General features: G+C 36.1%; 3 protein-coding genes across 5 annotated transcripts; all 3 read left to right on the forward strand.

Annotated features, from left to right (window-relative positions):
* The first annotated feature begins 1,766 nt into the window (after positions 1–1,766).
* Positions 1,767–3,894, forward strand: LOC129570746 (uncharacterized). Its single transcript, XM_055450449.1, has 3 exons — positions 1,767–1,965; positions 2,037–2,906; positions 2,980–3,894. The coding sequence occupies exons 1-3, from the start codon at positions 1,902–1,904 to the stop codon at positions 3,168–3,170; spliced, it is 1,125 nt and encodes a 374-aa protein (XP_055306424.1). The 5' UTR covers positions 1,767–1,901; the 3' UTR covers positions 3,171–3,894.
* Positions 3,895–4,201: 307 nt separating this feature from the next.
* On the forward strand, positions 4,202–7,347 carry LOC129570749 (uncharacterized). Of its 2 annotated transcripts, XM_055450455.1 has the most exons (6): positions 4,202–4,603; positions 4,695–5,037; positions 5,110–5,258; positions 5,318–6,277; positions 6,370–6,410; positions 6,547–7,347. In XM_055450455.1, exons 1-6 carry the CDS (start codon positions 4,543–4,545, stop codon positions 6,619–6,621), a joined length of 1,629 nt encoding a protein of 542 aa, XP_055306430.1. In that variant the 5' UTR covers positions 4,202–4,542; the 3' UTR covers positions 6,622–7,347. The 2 variants fall into 2 exon arrangements, with proteins under 2 accessions (XP_055306430.1, XP_055306429.1); XM_055450454.1 differs by having other exon boundaries at positions 4,203–4,603; positions 6,370–7,347.
* A 1,465-nt stretch (positions 7,348–8,812) lies between these two features.
* Positions 8,813–10,113, forward strand: LOC129570751 (uncharacterized). Of its 2 annotated transcripts, XM_055450458.1 has the most exons (3): positions 8,813–9,162; positions 9,422–9,672; positions 9,744–10,113. In XM_055450458.1, the coding sequence occupies exons 2-3, from the start codon at positions 9,424–9,426 to the stop codon at positions 10,068–10,070; spliced, it is 576 nt and encodes a 191-aa protein (XP_055306433.1). In that variant the 5' UTR covers positions 8,813–9,162; positions 9,422–9,423; the 3' UTR covers positions 10,071–10,113. The 2 variants fall into 2 exon arrangements, with proteins under 2 accessions (XP_055306433.1, XP_055306432.1); XM_055450457.1 differs by having other exon boundaries at positions 8,813–9,672.
* Positions 10,114–10,540: the final 427 nt, after the last annotated feature.

The following is a 10,540-nucleotide window of genomic DNA, read 5'->3' on the forward strand; positions in this document are numbered from 1 at the left end:
AATATATTAGCAGATCAGCTTGAGATTTTTGACGTTTACCATGAAGTTAAAAATTAAGTCACGAAGTAATCTGTTCCATATTGTCTGCGTCAATCATCAATCATTAACAAATCGAAACCGATTTGTTCCAGCGGCCGGTCATCATTAATTTCGGTTTGTTCCGAGGAGTAGTTTATCCAGTAAAATAAACTAACAGACTTACTATATATTTAAAATCACTAAAATCGCATGTATTTACATACAATACTTGATTGAACAGTGTTCAATATATCATTTTCAATTAAGCAAATCATTCCCCCTACCATTTTTTCATTTGATACACCGTTTTTGGATGAAATTGAAAAATCCTCAGAAATTAGACAACTCCGCAAATTGGAAATGGTCTCGGGGCATTTCGTTTCTAATTTGCGGGGGTGTACTGTACGTTCTTTGCAGATAGTTCAAATCTGTACATCTGCAAAGAACACATTTTGTTATTTACAGATTTTCTTACTGCAAAGAATGGTGGCCGAGAGAACCGATAAGTAATAAAAGTAGGCTAGTTTTAGTCGATAATTTGTTTATTTCTGGTTGCGACGTTTTGGAGATACTCGGTGTTCCATTATCAAGCGCTACAAAATCAAAAAAGTGTATAAGTAAACAATATAAACAAAACATTCTGTTCAACAAAGACTCACAGTTGGAATGCGTTTTTACGTAAAATTACAAACTAGCCTGCGACATAGCCATTGTTTCAAATAAATTCAACAAAAGTCGACAGAACCATTGGTTCATGAATCATCAATAATTTATTATAGAATGAACTGAAAAATAGATCGACAATGGTTCCAATGATAATACAAAGTCAAGGTTTTCGAGGCAGCGTAGAACAGTGGCTGTCAACAGCAGCTTTTGGTTACGTTCTTGTACATACATGCAACACACTCTGAGCCCCGCGCGCCAACTAATACATGCAGATGGAACTATGTGTATATTACGTGCGTGCATGGTCATTGGTCATTCCTGTTAGAGTTAGTGCGCGAGGTCTACAGTGTGTCTCATGCACAAGAACGTAACCAACAGCTGCTGTTGACAGCCACTGCTCTACAGCAGCGCTACATAGACAGCAGAATAAATTGGCGATACTTCATTAGTATATACCAGATGTCTTAGACTTTCAGCACTGTTTCCCTTTTATAGATGGTCAATTCTATCGATAATGTTCAACCGATTCCACGGTAGTGCGTTCGAAATGCGAAGAGAGCGGTTCAAATTGATACAAGTGTGAGTTCAGCGGATGCAACAATCAACTTGACCTAATTTTCGGTCAATCGTCTGCCAATTCTAACACGTGTCTTCAAACGCTGATCGGACTATTGGCCGTACTTTGTAACTTCATTCGCGTAGAAATTCCATTAATCAAGTAAGTGTCTGCGAATTTCACAACTAAAAAAATTCCCGAAATACAAGTAGAATGATTTCAAATTGATATTGCGATTTTAGCCTTTCGATGTGAATCACACGGTATCGATTCACGCGTAAATAATATTTTATCGATAAATGTCTTGGAAATCCAATTAATACCTTTGTTTACCCTAACCTTGAGAAATAACTCGTAAAAAGCTTTAGTAAAATAGATCGTGATCCGGTTTCTTTTGGGTGACATGAATCATGCGAACGCATTATGCGTTAATACTTTTACGTTTTACCATTGTTTATCAGCTTATCTGTAGAAAATGAATTAACCTGCATGTAGAATAATTCACTTCAATAAAGTGCCGCCAAATGGGATTACGTTTGTCACGGGCCTAAATACCACCTCTGCCAAAATTGTCTTTTGAATGTTACACTATTTATAAGGCACTGAATTGTACGATGAGCTTCATTTGAAAATAAAGTCTCTCTCTTGAAGAACGTTGAAAATGTGGTTCAGTGCGAAGTTGTGTTTCTTTTTAGTTTTTATAGCTTCAAATTTTGGTGCATTTGGTAAGAATAACTTCAGTGAAATAGTTGTCAATTTGTTGACCAAATGTTTTTCTGATGTATACAAAATCCAGTGAGGAGCGATGGTGGAAAGGCGACGGATTGTTTCCAATGTCTATGGGATGGTAGTGGTAGTAGTAATTGTGCTGATAATCCGGACAAAGTCATTTCGTGTTCTACTGGATACTGTTACACTAATGTGAATGCAAAAGGAATTTTAGGTAGGGGCTGTGTTGGAAAAGATGACGGTTTCGTCACATCAAATGAGAATTGCGAAAGTAGAAAAGGCAAATGCATTTTGTGTTCCGATCAAGTAAAGTGCAATAACCATAAGCTAAAGGAACTGAAATGCTATGAAGCCACGTACACAATTTCTGATCCAATCATTATGACCAACACACATTCAAAAGTATGCGCATGGGCATTAGAAGATTTGGGATGTTATCATTTGGAAAAAAACGGTAAAATTGAAAAAGGCTGCATGAGTAATTTGGATGAACAAACACGAGCTCAGTACCAGGCGGATAACGATGTCGAAATATGTACTCGGGAAAATTGCAATTCAATGGTTGTCAAACAGCTGAAATGTTCTCAGTGCAGTAATGAAAAGGACGTCAATTGTGCTGATCCGACAGCATTGCAAAACACTGCAGACTGTTCACAAGTTTCGAGCTCCTGTTTAGTTGGAATTGATAAAAATGGAGCTACACATCGAACTTGCGGCACGACTGAGCAGCAGGCAAAAGATAAATTTGAAAAGTATGAAATGTGCCACGGAACTACTTGCAACGATCACATTTTCCCCGAACATCGTCTCAAATGCTTGCAGTGTCAAGGTGGCAGTGATTGCGAACTTAAAACACCAGAGTCGAAGCAAAATCTAAAGCCGAAAGTGTGTGAGATCTACACCGATAAGGAAAAGTGCTACACTTATTACGAGAATGGTAATTGTGTTATTTTAAACTTGAATAACTTTTGATGGAAATGTAATTTAATGATTTGTTTTTTTTTTTTCAGGAGGAAAAGTCTATCGCGGCTGCATGACTGATCAGACGGATAGCCGGAAATCTTGCGAAAAAAATGATTCAAATTGCCAAAAATGCGATGAATCAGGTTGCAATGACAAATCAGGTGCAAAAAAAGTCAAAGTTTCGCTTCTCCTTGGCGTAACGTTAGCTACAGCAGTTATTTTTGGGTTACTTAGATAGAAACAAAGGGTGAACATAATGCATACCGGGCAACGCAGCCAACTTCACGTTGGTTGTCACTTGGTTACTACTGCAACGCATTGACGTATGCTTGTATTCGAAAAAAAAAACCAATTAAAATGAACTAAAACCAAATGAAAATTTATTCCAAATAATTTGAGAGATATATTTTTTAATAAAGTATAATTTCTACTTATATTCAACCAAGTTTTAGAGAAATCATAGTCTTTGTTTTGCTGCAACAAGACTTTGTTGTTTAGTCAGAACGAAAGTAGAAATTAATTGTGAACAATCCATTTCAAAGTCTTATTGCAGCGAAACCAACTCTATGATTTTTTTTAAAATTTTGCCAAATATAAGTAGAAAAGGTACTCTTTTAGGAAATATGTTTTCTAATTTTTTTTTGAATCTACTTTTCATTTGGTTTTAGTTAACTTTAATCTGGTTATTTTTCAATCAGAAGCATACGTCAATCGCAACGCAAAGTGGCACAAGCTTGTACCATTTTTCGCATACACACGCGTATGAAAGCAACGATTGTATGCAGAAAATGGGACATGCTTGTGCCACTTTGCGTTACGACTGACTGTAGTTGGCCGGGCAACCGCTTTGGCGTGGCGCTGTCAACAATGTTGCCCCATTCATTCACACTTTGGATAGAAAATAATATTCTGTTGAAATGTATTTCTTGAGATTGCAAATAAAATGTGGAGTCAACCATAGAAATGACAAAAAAATTTTACGATTTTAATATTTGAATCATTCAATTTACGTGTTCGGACTTAAGAGCACTTGAAAACATGAATTTTTCTTTTTAACCGCAATTTCGTGCCAAATTGTCAACAATGACAATTCTTATCTATTGAGCAAAATTTGTATCGAACAGTCGAAAGTATTTACAAATATTTGCTGAATGTTATCTTATCGAAAGTGCATTTAACTAAATTCCCCGAAATTATTCGGGTCGTCTAAATGCGTAACGTCTGTTGGTTCACTTTGTTTATTTGTACTGTTGAAAAGTGCTCTTGTTTTTTGTTTCGATATTGATCAGTTATGACGGGTGCAAATTGATTAGGCTATTGATGATTTTTTCTTCGTCGAATTGATGATAAGCGCCTATCTCAAAGCAATGATCACATTCACATTTTCCGCAAAGGTGTTGACAAATTTCTAACGGCAATTTTAGATCAGCACAAAGACTGTGATTTCGAAAGTCCAACACATAGAACAGCCACCATTCAGTTAATGTTTCGTATTGCGTAAGATTGCAACAAAGAAGGACCTGACTCAACACTGAAAGTTGTAGACTTACTTATTAATTTCGTACCATCAGTCTACTTAGTCACAGTCTTCTTTCCATTCGGAAGCCAAAATGAATTTTAGCTTGAAATATTTGTTTTTATTCCACACCCTATGGGCTGTCAATACGTTAGGTAATTTTTCTTTTTCATAATCATTCATTTAACCCTATTTAATTAATCTTTTCAATTGGAATCCAATTAAATGAATTCATTTTATTTACAGCCAATGTAATTATATTTGAAAGTGTAAACGTGGAAAACGATGTGCAAGAATCAAACACCCAGTCGAATAGTAAACAAACGACCGTTGCAACTGTCACAAATTCTGGAACATTTACCGATGCCAATGTATCACCAAAACTGAGTTGTTACTCATGCAATTCAAATACAACCGGGTTGGATTGTTTTGGCCGTTTGGCGAAAGCTAGAGGTTGCGAAAGTCACTCTGGCAAATGTTACACATTCATTGGAGACGGTACTGTGATTAGAGGCTGTGTAGGTGATAAAATCATTCCTGATGCCTCATATTGTGATGATCCAACTGTATGTTCGATTTGCTCACATCGGTATGACTTAAGAAAATAGTTTTAAATGTTTTATAGTGTGTTCTAACCATTCTTTTTCGGTATTTGAAAAAGTTCGGGATGCAATTACGGTCCAATAATATCAGAAGTATGCATTAGTTATGAACCTAATACCACAACAACTACTTCCACCGTTTGTCCTCTGACACTCAAACCTTCGGGATGTTTTCACATGGAAAATGATGGCATTCTTCATCGAAAAGGTTTTTAAAATTACCCTCAATATTCAAACACCAATCTAAAAATGTTCTTTTCAAACAAGGTTGCGTAAATGAATTGACAAGGGATGAAACGATGGAGTGTAGCGACTCAAACAATGCGTCTTGTAAAATATGCTTTGGAAAGACTTGCAACATCAAAAATACATTGAACAAATGTTTGATCTGCCATTCGCAAACCGATCCGAACTGTGTTTCAAATACAACAGCGGTTCAAGTAAAGGTGTGTCCCGCATATGAAAATAAGTGCTACACCCTTATCAACGATGATAAGACAGTGCAAAGAGGTTGTGCTGACAAAGACGAAAATTTCATCAGAAAATGTTACCACTCAAATTCACAATGTGACATTTGTTCAAATCACGTCAAAAATGTCTGCAATGATAATCACCTCTTGGATACGTGTATTGTATGTGATTCGAGTACTGACCCATTATGCCGTAAGCAGCCTGAACAAATCAAAGATAGAGCGTGTAGCGTTAATCCATTAAAGAATACTGATGGTTGCTATCTTGATAGCTCCGATGGGAAAATAACAAGAGGATGCGTTAGAAACTTGCAATATTCAAAACAGTTCGAATGTCGGAGTGGAACAAGCCAATGTAAGAGTTGTAATGGAGCGAATTGCAACAAAAAAGTTAGCATTCAGCAAAAGTGCTACAGTTGCAATGGAACTGAAGACATGTCCTGTCAAACGAAGTCAAGTGATACTATATTCTGCCAAAAATATGCAAGTAGCTGCTTTGTTGGTATCGATGGAAATGGATTCACTCATCGTGGTTGCATCACACCACAAATCACCTCTAATGATAAATTCGATAAAAGACAATTTCCGAAGGCATTAGAAATATGTTACGATGACCTATGCAACGGTGTGACCTTACCCGAAAACCGTTTCAAATGTTATCAATGCGAAGGAGAAGACTGTAAAGATTTCAAAGAAAAATCCAAAATCTGCCGCATTTTTGCCGATAAAGATGAATGTTATGCCTACTTGTCTGCAGGTACTTCATTGCATTCAGAATTCAAAAGACGTTAGAATTCAATGGATGTGACGTTTACTGACACTTTTAACGATTTTCTTCTGTTTCCACAGACGGAATCGAATATCGAGGATGCATGAGTGATTTGAGCGAAGTAAGTACATTTTGTGCGCACAAAATGTCAAATTGCAAGCGATGTGATTCTAACAATTGTAATGACTTTGACTTTTCAAAAATCGTGTCTAATGGGACTGCTTCTGTTGACAATGCCCACAATGAAACTAATTCAGTTGAAAACGTTGGCAATGAAATCATTTCAAATGGAAGTGCTCATAATGAGACTACAGCCAACGCGACTGCCATAGGAAGTATGTCACTGAAATCATTTACTATGTTAAACGTTTTCACATTCATACTGAATTACCTGTCAAGAAGAGGAAACCTTTTTACTTTATTCTAGAACCGAATTCTGAGGAAAAAAACGCAAGCATTTCAGTTTTCCAATATATTTGTCGCTTTTATTCAATAAAATAGATATCTCACAAATGAGATGTTCTGCTTCAAATTTTGTACAACATTTCAGATTTGCATTGTATTAAACGTTTCATTATTTTTATATTAAAATTCATTTTTCTACTAGTTGTTTTGTTGTTGTTGTAATTATATTTTAAACATGTTTGTTTCCCTCGTCCGAAAGTAGTATTGTATCCTCTCAATGCGAGAAATTTCATTTTTAAAAAAATCGCTTCTTGAGATAAATGACAACAAGCGTGCTTCTTGTTTTGTGTTGATTTGCATTAGGAATTTCATACCGAATGAACTTTGTTAATTGAAAAGAAAATTTTCGTAAACATCTGCCGAAGGAACATAAAAATGGATGTCCGTTTTCTGCATGTTTCATGCTGAAGGCTAAACAGATCCAACAACAAAAGATAACACATTTTTTTTCTATGAATAATTGAAAATGAAGTGTGTTGAAACTATTTCATTCAATTTGCTATATGTGTGTAATTGAATTTCACAACGGTTAGGAGGTTCTTCTTTATGTATTCAAGTAGTCTCCTTGTGCTAAGTGTGTGTGTGTGTGTGTGTGTGTGTGTGTGTGTGTGTGTGTGTGAAGAAAGCTTAAATATACTTAACAAAAATTATGAAGCATTCCATGTTTGAAAGAAGTACATATAAATGATAGTTTCCACGCACTCAAAGCGTGTGGATTGATTGTTGATGAAGATAAAAAGTAATGACGCTGCATATTTTTAACACACTAAACCCAAAAAAATTGGTGATTTTTCTGTTTGACGAACGACTAGAATGATATATTGCTGATAACTTATAAATGATGCGGTTGAAATGAAAATGAGACTTTCGTCGCTCAATACACAGATACGAAACAAAAATAAAGCAATCCATTAAAATGGAACATGGAAAAGAAATCCGTAAGAATGAAACATAGCATGTGCCGTTTCAAGTATTTCGCTTTACGGTGTTCCGTTTTGATAGATTTTTTGTCTGCAGTGTAGTTATGAACGAATCCCCTCGCATTGTTTCATATGAATGGATCTGTATCACATTGTTTCGTTACTCGAATATTTTTGTGTGTGTTTCATTTCAATTTATTCCCGAGCTATTGATGACGTCATTCGCATTTCACATGATGCAAATTAAGTGATAAGGAGCCCGAATTTCGATGTGGCGATAACACCAATGGATTGGGTAAAAAAATACTATATGAGAATCGAAAAAAAATTTAAACTTTTTTCTTCGATTTTTGTCTGTTTCGGATCGTCTACATGGGAAGTTTGTATGAAAACCTCGGAGCGCCGGTGTTTTACCCGTATTGTTATACACATCAACAAAGCAGTCTGCTTCACCGTAGAAAAGAAGTGCGCAGTAAGAAACCAAGAACGTACAGGTTTCGGCAACGTTGCATTATAGCGAATATGAATGAACGTAATGAGATATGTAACGAGAAATTACGTTCATTCATAATCACTAGTGTATTACAGATCCATTCATATGAAACAATGCGAGAGGATTCGTTCATAACTACACTGCAGACAAAAAATCTATCAAAACGGAACACCGTAAAGCGAAATCCTTAAAACGGCACATGCTATGTTTCATTCTTACGGATTTCTTTTCCATGTTCCATTTTAATGGATTGCTTTATTTTTGTTTCGTATCTGTGTATCGAGCGACGAAAGTCTCATGTTCATTCCAAGCTAATCAAATATGCAAATGGTATGAACAATCACGTAGCTGTACTCCATGTATCGTTGACACTGGTGCCGATATATATACATATAGTAATTTCAAAACAATCAATCTTGGGGTAAAATTCGTATAAAAGATATTTGAATTATATCTTAGAATAATTCATTCAAGAGAAATGATTTCAATAGATGTTTTGAATGGCTCATACGGACTATATACTAGACCCTTCTTGAGTGGTTTAAAGAACGATTCCTAACCTTTTTCATGTTTTATGTTAGAACGTGATATCGATCTAAATGAAAACAAGGATGACTATTGGGGAACTTGAGCCAGAACTTCCCGCATAACCTATGGCGGATCGATTTTGCTTCCGTATCAATAGCATTTTAAATGCCTCAAAATTGGTGACATTTGGTGGAATTTAATACATAGGGTAGTGTATCCGGTTGTGGGCAGTCACCGGTTGTGGGCACCCCCAATTTTTTTTTGACAGATTCCAAAAATGGCGAATCTGAGTATGAGCGATTGTGTATTTTGACAGTCCATCACTTTCTGCTACAACACCGAAGTGAAAAGACGCGTTTGTTGATGTTTTACGAAAATCGGAAAAAAAATTGGCTAAAAATTTACTTTGAGAAGATTTCAGATTTTTTTTTGAAGTGTTATAAAGTGAAGTGATAAACATCAAAAAGGTGAGTTTTATGCATATAAGTGTAGGATTTTCGATAAATTATATGAATCAACACCGTATCCGAGCATTTGTTGATCACCGAAAAATTTTTATGCTCACTTTCAAAATGGTTGCCATTCCCGGTTGTGGGCACCCGTTTGTATCCGGTTGTGGGCACTCTTTGTTTTCGCTTGAAACACATGTTTTTGAGCTAGAGAGTGCTATATATCGTGGTTTTTGTTATTTGTTTGGGTTTTTAATTCATTTTTATGGATTTTTAGCCATGTCAACTGCGAAAAAGTCAACTGAACCGAAAGCAATTGATGTAAATGCCCTGGTAAAGGCCATTAAGGATTGCTTGATCGACAAGATGCAAATCAAAACGACTGCACGGTCCCATGATCTTCCTCGTAGCAGTTTGCAACGCTATCTGAAGAAAGTTGAAGAAAATTATGAAGACCTCTCAGCCGTAGCAGATGATGAATTGACGGAATTTGTTCGTGACTGCGGTCAACGTACGCCATCTAATATGGTATGTTTTTTATTTCTTTCTCCTGCTCATGTGCTTTGTTTTTAATGTTCTTTTTTGACGTTTATCAATAGGTTTTCACCACTGCCCAAGAAAAGGAACTTGTCGACTACATTTTGAAATGCGTGAACCATTATTATGGCCTGAGCATAACCGAGTTGCGTGAATTGGCTTATCAGCTTGTCAAGAAACTCGCCGTCGACTATCCGGCGAATTGGGATGAAGAAATGATGGCTGGTCGTCATTGGTATTACAATTTTATGCGCCACCACCGTCAGCTTGTGTTGCGTACACCCGAACAAACGTCGCTCAATCGTGCAAAAGCGTTTAGCAAGACCAACGTCGATAAATTTTGCAAAAATTGCGATACTGATTTGGACGACGAAGAAAGTGATGAATAATTTGAAAAAAGTGCCATTTTCTATTGTCATTTTTGCCCCTGAAGGCTTCAATAATTAATAAAATTTGATATTACTCAATATTTTTCAATACTTTGGTGGTTTCTACTCATTTTTATCGATTTTTTTGGGGGTGCCCACAACCGGGTACAAATTTTTTTTTGGCCAAAAATGAACACTTTGGAAAATTGGTCACAAAATTTTTTTGAGTGATGGAATCAATGCAAATTTTGCACCAAAACGTTTCTTTAGACCTCTAGCTTTCCATTGATACTCAAATGTCTGCATAATATGAATTCTGTGACAAGTTATGGCTGAAACAAAAAGCGGTGCCCACAACCGGGTACACTCCCCTATACTGATTTTAAATGTTTTATTTTCTAACTTCCTTTTTCTTTCTTCGAAAGAATCAAAAATTCTTGTATTCAAAATATCGTACGTTGGGTGTTGTGTGGCGGTTTGATTGAACGACT

Source organism: Sitodiplosis mosellana, unplaced genomic scaffold, assembly GCF_009176505.1.
Source record: "Sitodiplosis mosellana isolate CC-2019 unplaced genomic scaffold, AAFC_SMos_1.0 Smas_scaffold_76, whole genome shotgun sequence".
NCBI classification, from domain to species: Eukaryota; Metazoa; Arthropoda; class Insecta; order Diptera; family Cecidomyiidae; genus Sitodiplosis; species Sitodiplosis mosellana.

Coding starts and splice junctions, on each gene's coding strand:
- LOC129570746 (XM_055450449.1), top strand. CDS start 1,902: ATGTGGTTCAGTGCGAAGTTGTGTTTCTTTTTAGTTTTTATAGCTTCA. Junction 1,966..2,036: donor TTCAAATTTTGGTGCATTTG/GTAAGAATAACT, acceptor TACAAAATCCAG/TGAGGAGCGATGGTGGAAAG. Junction 2,907..2,979: donor CTACACTTATTACGAGAATG/GTAATTGTGTTA, acceptor TTTTTTTTTCAG/GAGGAAAAGTCTATCGCGGC.
- LOC129570749 (XM_055450454.1), top strand. CDS start 4,543: ATGAATTTTAGCTTGAAATATTTGTTTTTATTCCACACCCTATGGGCT. Junction 5,259..5,317: donor TGGCATTCTTCATCGAAAAG/GTTTTTAAAATT, acceptor TTTTCAAACAAG/GTTGCGTAAATGAATTGACA. Junction 6,278..6,369: donor TTATGCCTACTTGTCTGCAG/GTACTTCATTGC, acceptor CTGTTTCCACAG/ACGGAATCGAATATCGAGGA.
- LOC129570751 (XM_055450457.1), top strand. CDS start 9,172: ATGCATATAAGTGTAGGATTTTCGATAAATTATATGAATCAACACCGT. Junction 9,673..9,743: donor AACGTACGCCATCTAATATG/GTATGTTTTTTA, acceptor GTTTATCAATAG/GTTTTCACCACTGCCCAAGA.